The sequence below is a fragment of the Ursus maritimus genome, unplaced genomic scaffold (assembly GCF_017311325.1).
Source record: "Ursus maritimus isolate PB19 unplaced genomic scaffold, ASM1731132v1 scaffold_15, whole genome shotgun sequence".
In the NCBI taxonomy this organism is placed as follows: Eukaryota; Metazoa; Chordata; class Mammalia; order Carnivora; family Ursidae; genus Ursus; species Ursus maritimus.
The window spans coordinates 37,687,217-37,707,343 of NW_024423897.1; the positions used below are offsets into that span (position 1 = coordinate 37,687,217).

The 20,127-nt window shown below is 47.8% G+C and overlaps 1 protein-coding gene across 1 annotated transcript in view; it reads left to right on the plus strand.

Moving 5' to 3' along the window:
* Nucleotides 1-20,127, plus strand: part of ADAMTS12 (ADAM metallopeptidase with thrombospondin type 1 motif 12) — a 284,339-nt gene that overhangs the window by 246,193 nt on the left and 18,019 nt on the right. Inside the window, exons 19-20 of the mRNA XM_008692662.2 lie at nt 7,320-8,444; nt 14,103-14,255. Of these exons, the coding sequence (XP_008690884.1) occupies nt 7,320-8,444; nt 14,103-14,255 (1,278 nt within the window). The remainder of the gene's footprint in view (nt 1-7,319; nt 8,445-14,102; nt 14,256-20,127) is intronic.

Sequence of the window (20,127 nt, forward strand, 5' to 3'; positions counted from 1 at the left end):
CATGTGTAAGAGACATGATGCAGTGCTGACTTCTGGCTCTCATGGTATTTATGGTCTGGAGCTTGTCTCGAGGTTGGCGTTAATCGACACGGGGTTTAACACTCCAGAGATACCTCATCATTCGGCCTGCACTGGGCTGTCTGGGTCACCCTGATGTTGGAAGTTAGGAGACAACCGGGCAGAAAGATCCAAGAACTATGGGGCTCCTGCAGAGTCCCCCTCCCTGGGCGGACTTCCCTCCCCTGCCAAGACACCTCTCCGAACCCAAGCAAAGAGAGAAGGGTGGGCTCAGCTGTGCTGGGCTGGCACGCTCATCCCTGACCTGGCAGGGGGCTGAAGGAGGACCTAGCGAGAGCTGGGGGGGCCTTTCTGCCCCTCTGACCAACCCCTCCTTCTCTAAGCTCATGCCCTGAACACTGACTCCTACCCCGAATCTCAGATTTCACCAAGAATCTTACCCTGTTTTCACCCAACCTACTTTCTGCGCGTGGAAGATAAAGAAGGGGGACTGGATTTGTTGTAAACAGAGTATCAGAGGTTCTGGGGCCCCCGTTTTTATTGGTTATACCACTTCAGTGAACTTCCTGGTCTCGTGGTGAAGGACATGCATGGTCTCAGGGACATGGGTCCCTGGGTTCAAATCCTGGCTCTGCCACTTATTAGATGTGTGACTTTATCTCTTTGCGATTCCTTTTTGTTTTCCGTGGCTTGTTTTCTCCATCCGTGAAGCAGGCATAACAGCAGTGCTTACGCTCAAGAGAAGCTATGAGGATGAAATGAGTTAATAGGTCCAAACTTCTTGCCAGAACAGTGCCTGGGATATAGTAAAGCTGTAGATACAGTCATTTCCTAGCAGAGTAAATAGGTGGGAATGGCAACATCTTCTGTCCTTGATTGAGCGCTTTTCACACTCAAGGGTTTGTCTCATTTAACATTTAAGATAACTCCATGAGGTTGATATTGCTCGTGAATTCCCCTGTTACTCCTGGCAGCTAGGCTAATAGATTTAGTGGGAGAGTCATTTTCCTAGGTTTTCTAGCCCTGGCAATCCCTAATTGTGTAGCCTCGAGCTAGTATTGACACCTCCCTCCCCAGCCAGCCTTTTCTCATTCATAATGACAGGGTTAATGTGAGGCTTGAAGATAATCCACAGAAGCCCGTTGTGTGGTGCGTGAAAATAGTGAGTGTTCGCTAACTGGTAAATTCATTCTTTTTTTTTTTTTTTTAAGATTTTATTTATTTGACAGAGAGAGACAGCTAGCAAGAGAGGGAACACAAGCAGGGGGAGTGGGAGAAGAAGAAGCAGGCTCCCAGTGGAGGAGCCTGATGCGGGGCTCGATCCCACAACGCCAGAATCACGCCCTGAGCCAAAGGCAGGCACCTAACAACTGAGACACCTGATGCCCCGGTAACTTCATTCTCAAGCAAGAAGGCAAGGGTCTGTCTTCTATGCTACCCTCATTTTGCAAGCCTTGTCCAGTCGGTGGCACCCAGGTGCCCTGACAGAATTGATCTGTGCCCCTCTGCATTTTCCTCTAAACCCTCACCCCAAGCTCAGGACCATTTTCTACATGGAGCACTGTAAACACGAGGCTTGGGTCAAGGGTCTGCAGAAGTGTTGGACTCCTAATGAAAAGGCTAATGTATGGTTTCCATAAAAACAAAAGACACAGCAGAATCTTAAATCAATATTTAATTACATATTAATGGCAGATACTTACTGGATACTTACTGGTATTAGTATTAAACACTTGTATAGGTATTAACACAATACCTCATAACAGCCTTCTTAACCCCATTTTACAGGTGAAGAAACTGAGGCATAGAGATGTTTAGAAACTTGTCCTGTAAGCAATAGAGCCAGGATTTGAATGCAGGCAGCAGAGCTTTTACTGGGAACACCCTGCCGTGTGCATCTCAAACGTCTACAAAATATAACAATCTGACAGCCCTTAGTATTCACAAAAAAACGTATTATGTTTGGAAACAATTTATAGATCAGCTTTTGTCACTTTGCTGGAATTCCAGACTATGCATAACGTGTGCTGAGAAATCAGAGCACGCCTCAATGAAATAAGTTGTCCCTCCCCAAATACTTCTAAAGCAAAAGAAGAAAAAGCCTTTCATATGGTTTTTAGGGAAAAAAGATTATGTTTCCCTTGAGACTAGAGATGTTTTCTAATATATTTGATGGGGCGTGGGGCAGAGCCTCCAAAGGCAGGTATGGCCTTTCCGCGCCTGGCACAGGCGCACAGACCAATGAACAAGGCAATCAGCCAGCCAGCTTACCAAGACTCTGTCCAGGGCAAAGCTGTGCAGATGGGTATTGGAGCGTGCGAGTGACCGGAGAGAGCTGATTTTTGCAAACAAGCTCTCCTGGCCCCGTCAGACTGAACAGGAATGCCTGCACACCGAAGGAGGATGGAGCAGGAAGGCGAGACATTTCTGAGTCTCTTCCCTGTGGTACTCCCTAGTTTGAGTGAAGGTCCACGGCACTTCTGTGGGGCTGGACACCTGACATTTGAGCCTCGACCACGTCCTCCTTGGGCACAGGATGTCTGAGAGGGCCAACATCTTCGTCCTCCTCAGATGTTAGCAGCCTGTGCTTTGCCAGGTTTCCTGGAGAACACATAGAGGCAGCCTTGTTTGACACAACTACTCACAGAAAACCAGTTGGGGACCATGTTGGTTCTCGTCATCCTGTCTGATATTTTTCCTAATTATCTGGGGTACTACATTAGTTTGCTAGGGCTGCCATGACAGAGAACCACTAGTGGGGTGGTTGAAACAACAGGAGTTTACTGTCTCACCGTTCTGGGGGCCAGGCGTCCAAGATCAAGGTGTTGGCAGAGTTGGTTCCTTCTCAAGGCTGTGAGGGACAGTCTGTCCTGTGCCTTCTCGCTTCCGGTGGCCTTTGGCTTCCTTGGCTTGTGGATGGTGGCGCCCTGATCTCTGCTTTCGTCTTCAGTGGCGTTGCCCTGTGTATGTGTCTCTTGTATCTGGATTCCCCTGTGTATAAGGCCAGTGGTCATATTGGATTAGGACTCACCTGGGGACCTCATTTTAACTTGATTACCTCCGTAAAGGTGCCATCTCCAAATACATCTCCATACTGAGATACAGGGGGAGGGGGTAGGCGGGGGTTAGGACTCCAGTATATCTTTTCTGGGGGGGACACCGTTCAACCCATAACAGCTACCTGAGCTTTTCAGCTTACTTTCAAAGCTGGTTTTAGCATGAGATCCAATTACTCATTTATAAATTCCCGAGACTACACAATAAATGTTTTTATGGCAAAGCACTCGCTCTTTCTCTACTTGGCCTTTAGCTGTAAGTCTGTGATGAGCCCCGACTGTGTTTCTGCATAAACTCTCAGCACTACAGCTCCCAGCCATTTGTGAGCTCCCGTCCTTCTCAGTGCGCTGTAGGTGGGTGGCTTGACTCATTTAGCAGCAGAGCTCTCTCTCAGCGGGCTCCCCACAGGCCTTAATCTTAGAGTAATGGCAAGTGAGAGCAAGATGACCCCCAGGGGGGACAGTAACAGATTGATGAGCTGCTGGCCTGGTACCGAGTTCAAAATTATAGGGTAAGGGCACGAAGTTGTCCTAGCAGATACTGGCTTTGAGAGTTCCTGAACTACCGACCGAGATGAGCTCTGAGTGCGGCATTGCGCCCTGCGTTTCTCTCATCGAAGGGCTTGACAGCTCCTAAGGAGATACCCACAGTTGGAAGAGGTACCCGAAAGAGCGTGGGCCCTAGAACAAAACAGTGCAGCCTGTTCCTGCGTGACTGCGAGAAAAGGCAACTTTGTTTTCAGGCTCAGTATACTTGGTAGATAGTTAACGCTGTCCCGCTGGGCACGATACGCCCTGGGGCTAAAGAATGACATCCCTGGGCTACTTGGAAGCTTCCGGATGTGTGAGTAAGGAAGGCAGGTGAGGATGAAGGGTAGGTGTGCTAGAGAACGTAAGAACTGCTCCCAGACCCAGGGCCCCGTGAGTGAAGTTGTGAGTCGCCAGCTGGGAATGGTGCCAGTCGTGGCCGATCATCTGCCTTTCTGCGAGAAGCTAAAAATCAGGAATTTTAATATGATATCGACTTATCTTTAAGTGTTGGCTACTAATTCAGTGTTTGTATTTCATCTGTTTGCTTGTTTGTTTGAAGATTAAGCAAGCCAGGGGCGCCTGGGTGGCTCAGTTGGGGAAGCATCCGACTCTTGATTTTGGCTCAGGTCATGATCTCAGGGTCGTGAGGTCGAGCCCCACGCACGTCAGGCTCCATGCTGGGTGTGGAGCCTGCTTGCGATTCTCTCTCTCCTTCCCTCTCCATCTCTCGCTGCCACCATTTTTTTAAAAAAAGAAAGAAAGAGACAAAAAAGGCCAAAGAATTAATGTTTGTGTGTCAAATTTAGTCCTGAGGCTGCAACTTTGGAATCTCTGTTCTAGAATAATCTTCGGTTTTAAAAGCTCAAAATCTAATGTATTTTAACTAAACAACCAGTTAGCTTTTATTTACTCCTGTTTTATTCTTTTAGGTTGAGCAAATTTACACAATAGTGAATAAGGTTATTTAATACTTGTAATTTATAAATTCTAAAAAATTTATAGATGTGTCCACCTGTTAAGCTTAGGAAATCTAAATCTTGAAAAATCTAGCAATAAACCAGTGGATATGTGGGTATCCACAGTATCTTCTAGATATGTGCCTACAAGTACTTCACCCAGGTAGCTGTTCACCTCATGGCTTCCCACAGACAGGTGTGTGTCCCTGTGCTGCACAAGGACAGTAGAAATCAGAGACCCCCAAGCCCTTTGTTGTTATCATTATTATCAGCATCGATATTATAACAGTGATAATAGCTTCCAGTTGCCAGTCATCTTCTCTGTGTTGTGCACTGTGTTAAGACTACTGTCTCAGGTAATCCTCACAGCGGCCTTGAAAGGTGGATATTCATTTCTCTCCATTTCCAGAAGAGAAAGCTGAGGTTCAGCTGCTGTGCCGTGTGTGGAGTTAATGAATAACGGCAGACTGGGGAGTTCACGTTACTTCTCACAGGTTTTATAGCTCTTTTACTTCAATGTAGGGGTGGAGGGCATACACCTATACACTTGTGGATTTTTTTTAAATGCTTGTAAAGTTGTAAAGTCTTAAATTCCCTGTGGACATTATAAGCATTTCAAGTCGAAACAAACCAAAAAAAAAAAAAAAAAAAGGAATGAAGAGAAAGAAATGAAAAATCAAAGAGTTTCCTGCCATATAGCTGTCTACTCTGACATTTCCTGGAAAGAAAAAACCCAAAGGGAGGTGCACCTGCCGCTTAAGGACCCTTGGCATCAGCCGGGGCCTCTTTCATGGATCAGCTCTTGAAATCCAGCCTGCCTGAGGCAAGCAGTGCAGAAATGTGTTCGGACCTACATAAAGGGTGTTTGATTGGACGGATCATTTGTCCGAAGTGGAGATTTGAAAACTCAGGGGGTTTGGATTAGAATGTAACAAGTGCTGAGCCAGTCGGGAGGACGAAGCAGACAGCGCTTAAAGCAACTTCGTGCACAAGAAGGTAGAAATACTGTAGTAAACCAGGAAAGTGACTGCTTCCGGCCTGCCCTTGTCAGCCTCCAAAGTGAGGTGACCCCAGATCCGCAGCTGAACATGCTATCAGCTGCATGGTCTCCTGTGCGGACGAGCCTCTCCTGCTTTTCAAAGGAGCTGATTTCACAGAGCTAGCAGACATCAGGGAGAGACGATGCTTGACTGTAACAAAATAAAGGGGGGTTTTTATACATCCGTATTATTTTCCTACACAAATTGAAAATAGGACTTGAGAAGGCAAGAAACTAAAGCTAAAAAATGTATAAGCTCACGGAAGAATTTTTCCATTCCTGATTTTTTTTTTCCAGGTGAAATAACCCCTTAGTAAATGTGTATTAAGTGATCACTGTGTCCCAAGAACTATCCTGGAATTCAGTTATGAATAAGAAACAGCTCCGGCCTTTGGGTAGCTGTTCGGACATCGAGGGTTTGTGGTCGAGAGGTGAAATCGTGCATGGCTTCCTGTCCAGTGTGTTGCACTAGATTCTGTGGAAGCTGTGAAATAAACCTGACGCTTACTCTGCCGCTGACTTGCAGCCTTTCAAGCACGTCCCTGAGTCTCAGGTTCCTCTCCTGTGGAAGGTGGAATCCTAATTCCTGCCTGGTAAACTTCACAGGGCGGTCGTCAGTATCACACAGAATCCTGGCTGCGAACCTGTTAAAATCCACCAAGCATTATGCAATCCCCATCCTCCAAAGACCCGCTTTGAGGTCAGGAATATAAGACAGACAAATGTGAAACAGCCGTGAAGAACCCCCCCACCCCCCACTGGATGGTTCATATTCAAGTGCAGTATATTTTGTGGCTGACTTAAGATTGGGAAGAAAAGGTAAACATGGAGCCGTTCTGGTAAAAGTAAGATTATTCAAAAGATCTAGAAATTCAGTGTGATGTAGCAAGTACGTGTGGTTTGCAGCTGCCAAGACTGAGGAAATAAAGATTCTTTACCATGAATCCTGAGGAAAGACTATCCTGTGAGGATTCCTCCGAAGGTACCCTGGCTGCCTGTGCCTTGGCGTGCCCTACAGAATGGGGAGGGGACATGGGGGTGCAGGTACCAGCCATCGCCCCTCGTATCAGCACCATGCTTCGGGACTCACTCTTTAGAAAGGGTATCTCTCTATTCAATTAACGACTCACCTTTAAATGTCAGAATAAGTCCTGCATCTGTGTACACGTGTGAGTATGATGGTTGTCTAGCTTTTAATCTGATCCCAGCTGACAGAGGCCAGTGGAAAGGGAGCCTGTGTGCCTGGGTGAGACTCTGTTAGTTACATCGGGTGTTTTCTAAATATAAAGGGGAAGATTCGTTATAACTAACTTAATAGACTCCAGAAAATATGTAAGCATTTTATGTTAATTTAACGGCATTACAACCCTAGGAAAGATAATTTTACCATCTTAAAAAGAGTAGGTGACTCGCATACCTCATTGCACTTTTCGTGAATTCGCCGTCCTGTGTTCAGAGCCCAGGGAGACTTCGGTTTTACTATGTTGTGGTTTGTATATTCAGAAGAGTAAACTGTTGGTCCTGCGCCCCATCGGGTCTCTAGGAGATACGTATTTCCTTGGAAAACTAAAAAAGCGCAGAAACTGAATGTAAAGATGGAAGAAAACAAGTTCGGCTGCGCAGCTCTGTGTCCATTGGGCCTGTTCTCACCTGTTGTAAGCCTGAGCCTGAGAATGCTGCATCTCTCCCGCTCATCTAACAGCCCTCTCTCTTTTCCAGTGTTCTGTGTCCTGCGGCGGCGGAGTGCGGATCCGCAGCGTCACGTGTGCCAAGAACCATGACGAACCTTGCGATGTGACAAGGAAACCCAACAGCCGAGCTCTTTGTGGCCTCCAGCAATGCCCGTCTAGCCGAAGAGTTCTGAAACCCCACAGAGGCACAATTCCCAGTGGGAAAAAGCTCCCGACAGCTGCGCCGGACCCCGTGAAGCCCATTCCTCCAACTCCATCCAGTCCCAGAATGCCAAGCACGCCCACAGTGCCCGAGTCCGTGAGCACAAGTGCTCAGGCAGTCAGCAGCCCCGGTCCTACCACGGCCCCCGGACAAGGAGACCTGGATGCCGAACGGTGGCAGAATAGTTCACACCAAACTGAACTGGGCTCCAATTATGTCCTTTCCACCGGAAGTACTTCCCAGCCCATCCTCACTTCCTGGTCTTCAAGTATCCAGCCAAATGGCGAGACTGTTCCCAATTCAGACACTGGTCCTACCTCAGAGGGAGACTTCTTCACCACGACAGTGAGTGGTTCTGATTTGCCATCTTCCGGCAAGCCTGTGATGTGGCAGGTGACTCCACTTTACGATACCTTGACCAAAGAGCCAGGGATAGAGATTCACAGTGGCTCAGGGGAAGACGGTGAACAGTCTGAGAACAAAAATGAAAACAACTCCGTAACATGGACCAAAATCAGAGTAGCTGGAAATGATGCTTCAGTGGTGAGAAGTACGGAACTGCCCCTCGGGCCTCCACCAACACCTTATCTCGGGGAGACGTCCTCGTGGCCACCCTTCAGCACAGTGATGGAAGGTCTGCTGCCCAGCCAAACGCCTGCTACTCCCCAAAATGACGCCCCTGGCGCTGAGCGTACGGTCACTGAAGAGCCGGCGAACACTCCATTCCCTCTGGGAGGAGACCACCGGCCTGCACCGACAGAACGTTTAGTCCGCCATAGCCCTCCAGAACTTCCAAGCAACATGAATCTAACGCAGGGTTCCGGACCAGTCCTGACCGAGGAAGATGCAACAATTCTGATCGCAGAGGGGTTTTTGCTCAATGCTTCGGATTACAAGCATCTCTCGACAGGCGGCAGCCCCGCATACTGGATTGCGGGAAACTGGAGTGAGGTAGGAGCCCCATTTCTCACCCCATGCCAGACTCTGTGGGGCAACAGCTAGGGCTGTTGCATTCTTGTGCAGATTTCAAAATGGGTTCGTGTAAGATATAGCCCGATGTAGAAGAAAAGAGAAGCAGTCAGGTCCATGCCCTCACCTCCCTCCATCTCTCCTCCCTAACTCCAAAAATGGGAGAAGGAAAAGAAAACATCTCCAGGGAGGGAGGACAAATGTAGCGAGATAAAGTGAAAAGAACTCTGAACTAAGGCAGGAGGGCTGGGCAAGCCAGCTGTGAGAGAGCAGAGAACTCAGCCCATGTTTCAGGGGCTGCTGCTTCTCTATGGAGTGGTAGCCCTGGTGTAGACCACCCGTAGCACACCTCCAGCCACGGACCACCGAGGAGCGGCTCGAAGGGCCTGGGGTGGCATTTCACTCAGAAAGCTGATGTTGGGAATCTAGATCTGTCAGGTAATCCTAATTGGAGCGGGAATTGAAGGTAAAATTCCTTAAAAGCATTCTCTAGTTCAGTGTTAGCAGTGGTTTTCTTTCCTTGTTGGTCTGTTTGAGTGCTAGCATGAAATAAATCATTTTGGCTCATTAAAAGAATTAGAATATGGAAGAAGAAGAAGAAAATAAATATGACGACAGAATGTTGGCCCCTGTCTTCCAGCTTCAGAAATTTGGCTAGATACTTGTTTTTCCATTTCTAGATCTAATTAACGTCCTTTGAAGCATCAAAATCATTTTCACCCATTTGAATTTTGAATGCACCGTTTATGAACTTGTTAAAATAATTTGACAACTCAGAAAGAGGACTTTGTGGAAGAGTAATCACATGTTCAAAGTAGTCAGCATTTTTATGACAATTCATGACTCCTCGCCCTGGCCAAAGAGAAATGAAGTATTTGCAGCTAATATAACTACAGTACGTTTAATTTATAAAGCATGTTAACTTCCAAACCACTTTCATATCTAGCCTCTTAATTTCTCCTTTTGACAATCCTGAGGAGCAGGTAAGTCTCATTTATACCAATTTGCTAATAGAGAAAATTAAATTTTTGGCAGTCAAGTAACTTGTCTAAGGACACCACTGTCAGTTGAATGATGAGCCTTCCAACTCCACCCTAATCAATTTGTAAAAAATTCCTTATCTCGGAGTAAAGTGAGGTGTCCCTGTAAATTAAACCAAAATAAAAGCATGTATTAGCTCAGATGATCACGGAGGCCAGAAGTTAATTGACACCATTTGAGTATAGTAAACCGAGCTACCCCTGACTTAACGCAAATGTCGTTTGTCTTTGACAGAAATAATCTGTCTTACTGAATACATCGTAGCTCACCACAAATTTGGCAGCCATGGTGAAGCCACTGAGAGCTGTTAACTCCAGGTAGTTTGATTCGAAAAAGGGAATTGGTCCAGACTGCCGTTTTTCAGAGCTGCGACGGCTATCACGAGAACCGAGTTCAACATTTGGCAGAAATTCCCTTTGTGATAGGGTTGGGTGCCTGCCCCCTTTATACAGCCTTTGGGACAAAATGTTTCATACACAGAATTGCCAGGGAGAATCAGGACTCAGAATGAAAACTTCAGTTTTCCCACTGTCCTGTGACTTTTTTATTCGGTCCATTTCTGAAGCTGTTTCTGTAGGACGGCCTCTCGATCACCCCATTGACATCAGTCTTTCCCAAGACCCCTCTGAATCCGAACAGTTTTTCAAGTCAGTGTCACCTCATCATCTCTGTCATGTCCTCTTCATTTCCTGTTAGTTTGGGGCCAGTGGTTTCCACTCTAATGGTGGGAGGCATTGGAGAAGAGTGAGGTGCTTTTGTTTGTTCCGGGGATGGGGGGGGGAAGGGGCTACTACCCACATTCAATATCTGAGAGCCAAAGATGATAAAACCCTGTGACATTCAGGGAGGTCCCTTATAAGGAGGAATTGTCCAGTCCACGATTCCAGCAGTGGACCAGGAGTCAATTACTGCTCTCTGCTCCTCGCTGGTCTGTGTACCCCCCGTCTCTCCCCTCGACAGCGCTTTCCACACATCATCACGAGAGACGTGAGACTGCCAAATTAGTCTTCAGAAGGAATTTGCTAATCATTCCAAACCCTGCTCACAAATCTTTCCTGTCTCTTCATTATTCAGATAAATTGACTCTGACAGTCCAACAGCCTTTAGAGCGTTACATAACCAGCATTCAGAGCGATACCACCTCCACTCTGCCTCACCATCCCTAGCTGCAGCAGATCGAAACTGCCCCGTCTTCCCTAAGCCTCCTGCCCCGCTCAGTCTGTTTACAGTGTTCCCTCTGCCTTGACTTTCCTTCCGCTCCTCCTCTGCCCTTGTGAATCCCCCCACTCTCTGTTCCTCAGGACCAGACTTTGAGCTGCTTCTTTCAGAAAGCCTCTCCTGATCCTTAAGATCGGAAGTAATTTCTCAAGCTCCTTATCATCTGACCCAAAATCGCTCTCACCATGTCCTCCCACATTCTGTGCTGTGTGGAAGGGCTGTTCCTGTTCCCCATGGTCCACAACATGTTCCTCGGATTGTGACTTCGAAAATCAAAGAATGGATGTAAAGACCAAGTTAACACTATAAAAACACATAAAGCCTGAAAGCAGCCTTCCTGGGCTGGAATCCTGGCTAGGCCACTTACTGTGTCCTCACATACTCAGGTTACTCATCTATGTAACGAGGACAGTGACAATGCCCGACTCAAAGATCGTTAGGGGGTAAAAGGAGGAACTATGTGTCAGGTACTCAGAGACTATGGGGCACACAGGAAGCACCCAGTAATTTATTTGCTCTGATATGTGTTGACAAAACAGAACACCTAGGCGCTATGCAGGGTGCATGGTGTGGCTCTTACGTGGTCAGAAAATCGTGCCCACGGAACTGCCCCATCGTCCGGTCAGATCCCCCGGGCCGGTCAGTTACACGTCAGCCGTGCGGTTGTACACACCGACGAGACGGAATGATTTCCCAGTGCCATTCACGGCAGTTCTCACGTGATGCCGATGCAGCCCTCCTTATTAGCTCTAGTTCTGAACATTCCGACTCCTGCTCCTTGACCGGGAACATCAGTGGTCACAGGGCCACTAGCTGTAACGAGGATGAGGGTTTCCAGGACAAAGGGAAGTCCCTCCCCCTCCTCAGTGTCCTCCTTCCTTGTCTGATCCCCCACTCTCAGTTTGAAACCAATACAAGTGCAGTTGATGGAACCCCATCTCACTTTTACTGTGTTCCACGCTCCCCCCCGCCCCCGCCCCATCAGCTTTCCCTTTGTGCTGTTGCTGGCTGCCTCCGTAGAAACTGTCGAAAAGGAATTAAATGTCTGCTCACCGGCTCTGGATCTGTCAGAGCCCCAGAGACAACACACATTTATTTGCCACACAAATATGGTACAAAGAATCCTAGACATCGCTTGAGACTTACCAGGTTATCATTAACCTGGGAATTCCGTCTCACTAGGTCCTTTCCTGGGGTTGGGCAAATCTATTTTTCTCTCTGTCATAATACGAACTTAACAATAGACGATGTGGCCTTGAACGTGGCTTCTATCTCTCGGCCTCAGATATCTGGAAAGTGGGACTCGGAATGCTGACCTCACAGCTGCGTGTGTTTAATAGGTAACACTTGTAGAGTCCTGACCATGTGCATGAATCTCTGTGGCCCTTATGTTATCACCAGTTTTACTGGCTAGGGAGCTAGGAAACTGCAAAAGATCACACGATTAGCCAACTGCAGAACTCTCATTGTACCCCGAGTCTCAGAGGCTAGAGAAAACGTAGGAAAGATACCTGTTCCGTACTTGTCTCAGTTGCCTATCGCTACAATAATGCCAGATGACAAGCCCCCACAAAAGTGCAGAGTTTTGTTCACGAGTCTGTGGGTCAGCTGGGAGGTTCTGCTGATCGGGGCCGAGCTCAGCGGATCTCAGCCTCGCTTGCCAAGCACCTGCTGGAGGGTCAGCTGCAGGCTGGCTGGTCTCGGGTGACCTCAGCTGGGTCCCCCCGTTCTATTGCACATGAGCTCTCATCCTCCAACAGGCTAGCCCAGTTTCATTCTCATGGCAGAGCGAGGGGTCCAAGACAGAGAATTGAAACTAGCAAGTCCTCTTGAGAACTGGCACATCACCTGCTGCATTTTATTGGCCCAAGAAAGTCACAGGAACAGCCTTGATGCAAGACCTGGGGGAGTATATCCCACACTTGCCGAGAAGAGCTGCCAAGTCCCGTTGCTGAGAGAGAGCATGGCGTGCCCCGTGTGGGCCACCAGTGCCATCGCCCTATGACAGCAGTCCGTGCTCTTCAGCAGTTCCATCTCTGTCACACATCTGCATGATGCAGCACAACGCAGAAAGTGCTAGGGACTTAGGTATAAGCCAAATCCTAAAGAACTTGAAGCCGGAGGAGACCTTACCTCTGTTAATGAGCCAGTTGGAAAAATGACGACCTCGGCTGGGTTCTACTCCTCCCTTTCTATGATTCTGTAGTAGAGTTCTCTGCCTAGAGTCACACCTATGTCCAACATAAGAGCTTGCACAACATGACACACGAAATTATACGGAGGATGAAATAGCAGCAAGAGAAACCTATGGCTGGTTTTTATTTACAACTCAGCAAAAGGAGCTTTCAAAGATGTCCCAGATGGAACTAACACACTTTTCTTTTATAAGTCCAGAGCTGTGTTTTACATGTGTACGAAGAGCCCCCCCTTCTGAGGGGGAGCGGGGGAGAAGGGATGCAAGAAAAATCAATGGAAGAATGAAGCACATAGAATAAAGGAAATTGGGGGGGTGGTTTTCAAGGTAACCCCAATACTAAACCTGAGGTATTCAAGAATTCCAAATAAAGAACAACATCATGTGGGGAATGGGCTGTACAGTACCAGCCAGACAAGTGGGGAAAAGCACCATGTTGTAACATCTGTGCAACCCCCAAGCACGGTCTGAGGTCGCAGGTGTCGGCAGCACCTGGGAGCCGTGAGAGATGCGCCATCTCCCCGCCCTGACCTGCTGATTCAGGCCTGCATTTAGCACGGTGCCTGCGGGATGCCTGTGGACCCCGAAGTTCGACAGGAACTGCTCTAACGGCTAGGGTACGGCATTTTGGAGGCAGAGAGCCCCAGGCTTACTCCTTGGTCAAGCCAGCTCTCCAGGCCTCATGGGGTTTTTTCTGCACTGTGGCAATACCAGCCTACCCACAGGTTTGTCGTGGAGAGGAGGCAGGGACATAAGGTCATTGCAGTGTTCTAACAGGCAGATGCGTGGAGCTGACACCCCCTTCAGATTGACAGCACTGATGTGAAATGCGTCAGGCAGTCTGCCTGCAGCCCCCAGACAGTCCCGCCACGATGGGCTTTAAAGACAAGCAAAGTTCCCCTTGCATCGGCTCTTCTCCTCACGTGCTCATCAGGGATTCTCATCGCTGGCTGTTTATTAGAATCACCCGGGGCATTTCTTTTCTACTGAGGCCCACCCAGGCCCCACCCAGGGAGATTCGGATTAATTTGTCTGGGGCGGGACCCCAGCGCTGGTAGTTTTGTAAAAAGCTCTGCGGGCGATTAGGTGAGACTCCAAGGCAGAGAAGTCCTGACTGCAGGGTGTGGCGGGGATGTCCGAGAAAGCGGCCCTCAGCCTCTGTCCTCTCTGTCCCCCTCCCCCCACAGTGCTCCACCAGCTGTGGGCTGGGGGCCTACTGGCGAAGCGTGGAATGCAGCACTGGGACGGATTCTGACTGTGTCGCCGTCCTGAAGCCCGACCCCGCGAAGAGGTGCCACCTCCGTCCCTGTGCCAGCTGGCGAGTGGGGAACTGGAGCAAGGTAAGTGACGGGGCTCGGCAGTGTCCTGGAGGGGACAGCCTCCCTAAGCGTTTGCGGCGGTAGGTGTGTCTACTCCCTTCCTCTCTTGCTGCCTCCCTTCTTCCCTTTTCTCTGACACAACCGAGGAGATGTAAATCCTGGCCATCACCATAGGCCCTCTCGAAGTTACACAACAGTCTCCGAACACGTACAGGGTTCTCACGGACCCACATGTTTTTACTTGCCGGTCTCCTCCCTTCCCAGATAAACTGCAATAAAGCATTAAATTAGTGTAATGAACTGCTCAACCAGCATGCCACATTGTTTCTGAATTACTTAAATGTAGCACTCTAATGAAAACTGTACATCATCGCGTGTATCATTACGTCATGACTCAGCAGCTGCTCACAGAGCCAACTTTTTCACCCGCCAGACCCCAAATGAGAAGAAAGCAGACGTAAAGAAAAAAATTGGTCTTTCAAAGTGTATTTCCTATACTGATCTTTTTGCAGTGTGGTTTTACTGTTTCTGCTGACCTGGCTGTGGTTACTCATTTTGCTGTGCTGCCCTAGGGTTCCTTGTGAAAGACTGTATCAGGTTTTGGGGATTAGTTAGCCATGGTGCTTTGGGCCACTAACCAGGTGTAAGCTGGCCTGGGGCTGAGCCAGCCGCTGGGGGATGTGCCCGGGCTGCAGGACACCTGTCGGTGGGGCTGACAGCCGAGGATGAGGTACGGAGGTGTGAGCTGTGCACGCACCTTCTGTTCGCCAAGCACTGCCCACGCTAGGACACCCTTGAGGTCCCATCTTCTCTCTGGAAGCCAGTTTCTCTGGACAGCTGAGATGCAGAAGGGAAAAGAAAAAGCTACCTTAAAGTTTGGAGAGGCCGGTGAGCCTTGTAGATGTTAGCTCCATCATCGGTAAGTCCAAATCACGCACCAGGAAAGATCCGGAGGCCTTCTTCGTTTCAGCGTTCCGTTAGGTCTTCGAGACACACTCAGAGGCAAACCTCTGAAACTTAGAGTAGGAGCGTAGGCCCCCCCCCTTTTTTTTGCCTTTAAATATCCAGAAGGTTTAGATTCTGCCATGTTGATGGTTTGCCTTTTCATAGATACTTTCTTAGAGGGAAGAATTCCAATTTTACCTTGAATCTCCTACATTATCCCCCCCCAGTCCCCACCTACCATCCACAGACACTTGAATCCTCACAGGACTGCGGGTCTGCCGCGGCCGGCCCCGAGCCAACAGGGAGCACACCTGAGGCCTCTGGGTCACTCACCAGCGAGCCCCTCCCTTTGTGACGGCTGCTGAGTTGTGGCTGTTTTCCTGGCTTCTGTCTCCGGCGGCACGCGGCTCCCTGAGGAAGCCCGATACAGCTGCTGTGGACCTGCTCCCGTGTGTGTGAGAGTAGGAGAGGCCTCTGCGTTCCGCCCTCTGCCTTTAGGCTCAGCCCTAGACTGTGTCTAGGAGCAGTCTTTCAGAGTGGCTTGCTTCCGCTTCATGCATCAGTCCGTCTGAAGCAAAGTTAAGGTTGTAGAGCTCAGGCTGGTCCCGGAGGCATGCTTGGGAAGACAGTTCTGCAGAATCGAATCCTAAAAGCAGTGCTGGGATTGATGAGACACAGCTGGGTTGGCAGCCCTGCTCTGTCATGACCAGTGTATGACACTGGTCCATTCACCTTAGAAACTGTGTTTCTCTCACCTCTGAGAAATGAAGTGGTTGATACTGCCTCTACTTACCTCAGAGAGTTGTTATAAGAATCAGAAGAGAATGTTGGTGAAACAGCTTTGTAAATGGTAAAAGACTGGTCAGGTGACATCCTGGGCAAGCTCTGAGCTCCAGATAAAAGTTAGGATTGGCCCTTAGGTGCTTACTAACCTCTGGCTTCCTGGACTCGGGGTGGAAGGCCTGTGGACAGGTGACAGAGGAGAAAGTCCTGTCAAACAGGACTGGCTGGAGCAGGTGTCCACTCCCCAGTATTAAGCAGACAAGGTGCTCAAATTATCCATGAACTTTGGAGAACTTGACCTGCCTTGGGCTCTGGCACTCGCCAGATACTATCATGTGCCCAGCATCACACAAGAGCTTTAGATAATCAGTTCCATTTTCATCCAGCACAGAACCTTCTTTGTAGTTCCCACTGGGGAAACGAAAGCTCAGGGTGTTTAAATCACTAAAGCTTGATCACACAGCTGTTACCAAACACTCCCAGTTTTAAGAAGCCATCAGCTGAGGAACACATCATCCATTTAATGACAGCTTTTCAGGAAGAAAGGGAACACCACACAATAAATATGTACATCAGTTGTAAGACACATGCCAGTTTCAGAGCATTAAAATTTGTATGTGGAACAAAGAGGGAGTGTCGTCATGCAGGAAATCCAGGAAGTGACAAAATGGGTTTGAAGAGCCTTCCAGTGGGTTTGACACCAAAGCAATGCATCACCCAGAGCTCCACTCACCGCCTGGCGGAACATCTTGATGCCTGCACCTTCTGAAGTTTTGTAAACTGCTGATTCGACAGCCCCTTTGTTGGCTTTCTGAGAATGACCCTTCCCGTATTAAGTCTTAACGGATCTTGAATATTTCTGAAATGAATCAGAAACATGTTTGCATTTTTTTCGTGGTATGTTCTGTCTTCCCTCTAAGCAGGGTCGCCATTTTATTTTAGCAGTTGTTGACTTTTGCTGGAAAATGAGAGAAAGTGGCAGCCTTTCCTTATGGTCTTGGGTTTCAAATATTTGCTAATGTATTCGTCTATATTGCTAGTCTTTCTGTCTTATTTTCCTTCTTGCCTTTGTGTTTATTAGATTTTACAGATTGTCAGTGGTGTTGCTACATTTTTTCAGATCTGAATTTTTAGAAATGAACTTAATAGGGAAAGAGCCCCTTTCTTGCTAAATGCGGACCATCCCCAGCTTTGATATAGAACATGTTCTCAGGAACATGTATTAAAGTCCAGTGTGCAGACGTCAGAACATAGAATTGCATGTTATAGGGGATCCTCTGTCCCCAGGAAGCAAAACTTGAGTACCAGGAAGATCATTATATACTAAAAATCACTGTATTTATTTTATTCTTGATATAAGTTGTTATATGTCTGAAGTGTCATCCTCTCTTGACAACCCCGAATGTTTTAGGTTAAGGGATCCCCCCAAAATAGAGGAATGACAATGAATTAGAAGCATTTAGGACCACAGGAAGCATGAACCCAAGACCACTGTAGTGAAGACTGATGTCCGTGGGGCTCTCCGTGGTGGCCCTGCCCATCTCTCGGTCCAACCCGCTCTTCGCCCTAGCATTCTGGTCAGCTCGCTGCTCCCAAGCAAGCCTTGTTTCATAGTACTGTGCCTCCGTACAGTTCCCTCCATCCTGAATGTCCCCCACCCTGTTTGCCCGGCTGAGCGAGCATCTACTTACCCTACATGCTTCACCTCAGACTTTGGCTCCTTCCTTTAGACCTTTCCTCAGCTCTTCAGGTGAAATCGCCCACCTTCTCCATTGTGCCCTCACTAGATCATGAACAAATTATGATGTAATCTTTGTATATAAATATAATCTTTATTCCTTCTACTTATTTGTGTAACTCTCCCCTCCTGTTGGATTGGAATATAGAGCCTGGAACATAGAAATGCCCAATAACTGGAAGGGAAGTGGGAGTGGCATGGGGGAAGACATGGAAGGATGAAGTTTGGTGTTGTTCAACTTAGAATTTTTGGAATGAATTATTTAATCTTAAGGGTCTTATGAAACTGTTCAGCATAAGGAAAGGAACAGAAAATAATTTTTTTGTACCCCAATTTAGTATTTGGTTCAACGTGGAAAGCAAGGAAGTGTTCTGACATCAGAACAGAATACAAATGCTGTGATCACATACTTCATACCGCTCTGGAATGCTGGGATAGTCTGATCTTCTAGTTTATCCTCCTTTCCACACCAATGGAGAAACAGAGGCTGAGAGATGAGACGTGATTAATCCACACTCAGGTGACCACTTGCTGTCAGGGTCGCACTTGAGTGCAGTCTGCTGGCCTCCCAACCCTATGCTCGAGCACGTCACCATTCTTGATTGAACATTCTGTGTGGGTCCAACATGGAACGTGTATCAGGATGACTTCAGAAATCAAAAACAACACAAGGGAGAATTGTGATTTCATTTGATCTCTGCCAGTGGCCCCTATAAGCTAAGGGTATTTTTCATTCTAACTTGATCTGGTCTGCTGATCACACCAGTTGAGCTGAGGTGGGAACTGGAAAATGGGCCCGTTTGGTCACAGTAGGGCCTTGGGCCAGGCTTTTTGTTCTCATTAGTCTGTCTCCTCTCCTCAGTCTGGTCCACAGGCTCCGGGTTAGGGAAACATGAATCCAAACGACCCTTCTCTAGGGCAATAAGAAAATGAATATAATAATTGGCATTTGGCATACAAGGCAAAACAGCATTAGGAGTGGAGTGATTTAATATCCTGCCCCTTCTCTCTTGCTAACTGAACAAAAGGCCGTTTTGAAAATGGAATGGAAAAGTCATAGATTCAGTGAGTGTCTTCCCTTGTTATTTACTTCAGCATATTAATAAAGTTCATTTCCCACTGAATGTGAATAACAAAAGGGGAATGCTAATTTGAAAATGAAATTTTGGAATAACAGATTTCAGCAACAAATGAAAAATAGGAAAATAAAATCCCATTTCATACTTACACCTTGTAAAATTCCCTTGTCCTAATAAACAGCCCTGTTGCTTTACCACGTGCTGTTTCCCAGAAATCTTTTTTGTCAAACAAATGGCTGCTTTGCGTGGATATTATTAGCATGTTTCCTCATTTGTTCTGTGGCTGATTCCAAACTGATGGTTACTTTTTCCTTTGTGTCCTTACCACATGGCAGGAAAGTGAGGTTTTTAAAAAATAAGTTTTATTTATTTATTTATTTATTTGAGAGAGAGAGAGAGAGTGAGCATGAGTGATGGGGAGGGGTGGAGGGAGAGGGAGAAGCAGACTCCCCCTTGAGCAGGGAGCCCAATGCCGGGCTCGATCCCAAGACCCCAGGATCACGACCTGAGCCAAAGGCAGATGCTTAACTGACTGAGCCACCCAGGCGCCCAGGAAAGTGAGGTTTTTTAATTTGTTTCGTGTGTGGGAGGGGTGCTGTTGGCAAGTGTCGTTTATTTCTAAGAAGCTAAACATTCAATGTATGGAAGCATGAGAGCATCAGTCTGTCCCTTGTCACATGGGCCAGCATCTTTCTGTGTGACAGCCCAAGGTGTGAAGTCAGGTGACTTGGTACCATCTGCAGGTGACAGAAGGGGGAACTGTGCTTCGGGGCGTACCTCTCCTGAAAGTTTTGAGGAATTTTCTTTCACGATGCCAAAGCCTACAATTAAGACTATTCCACCGTAGCCAGAAAGATCATAATTGTTCACTATGTAGAGAGGGGGCCAAACATACCCAGAGCAATGGGCACACTTTCTTGCTGGTACATTCTCTCAGCCAAGACTGCTGATGAGATAAAAGCTGGGAGGATGGGGAAGGTGAAGATGCTTGTCATCCCCACAGTGACCACAGGTCTCTTTAGCCCACCCGAACCGCCCACCCCCGGGTTACCCATTTCTCCGAATCCGTACATGCATTCAGCAAGCCTGTGCAGACCATCCGTGCCATGCCTGGCACCATGCTGGGTGCTTGGGACACAGTGGTAACTAGAGCAGATAGGGCTCCAATTTCATGGCAGTGAGATCATAAGAGAAAGGACACACAGAATGAATAAAAATTGTTCCACATTTTGGGTTCCTGTGGTAGAAACAGAGAAGGAGCTGAGAGAAATAACAAGGGGGGGAGCCTCTTTTGGATAAAGGCATTCCAGGAAGGCCTCTCTGAGGAGATGACATTTCAGCTGAGGCC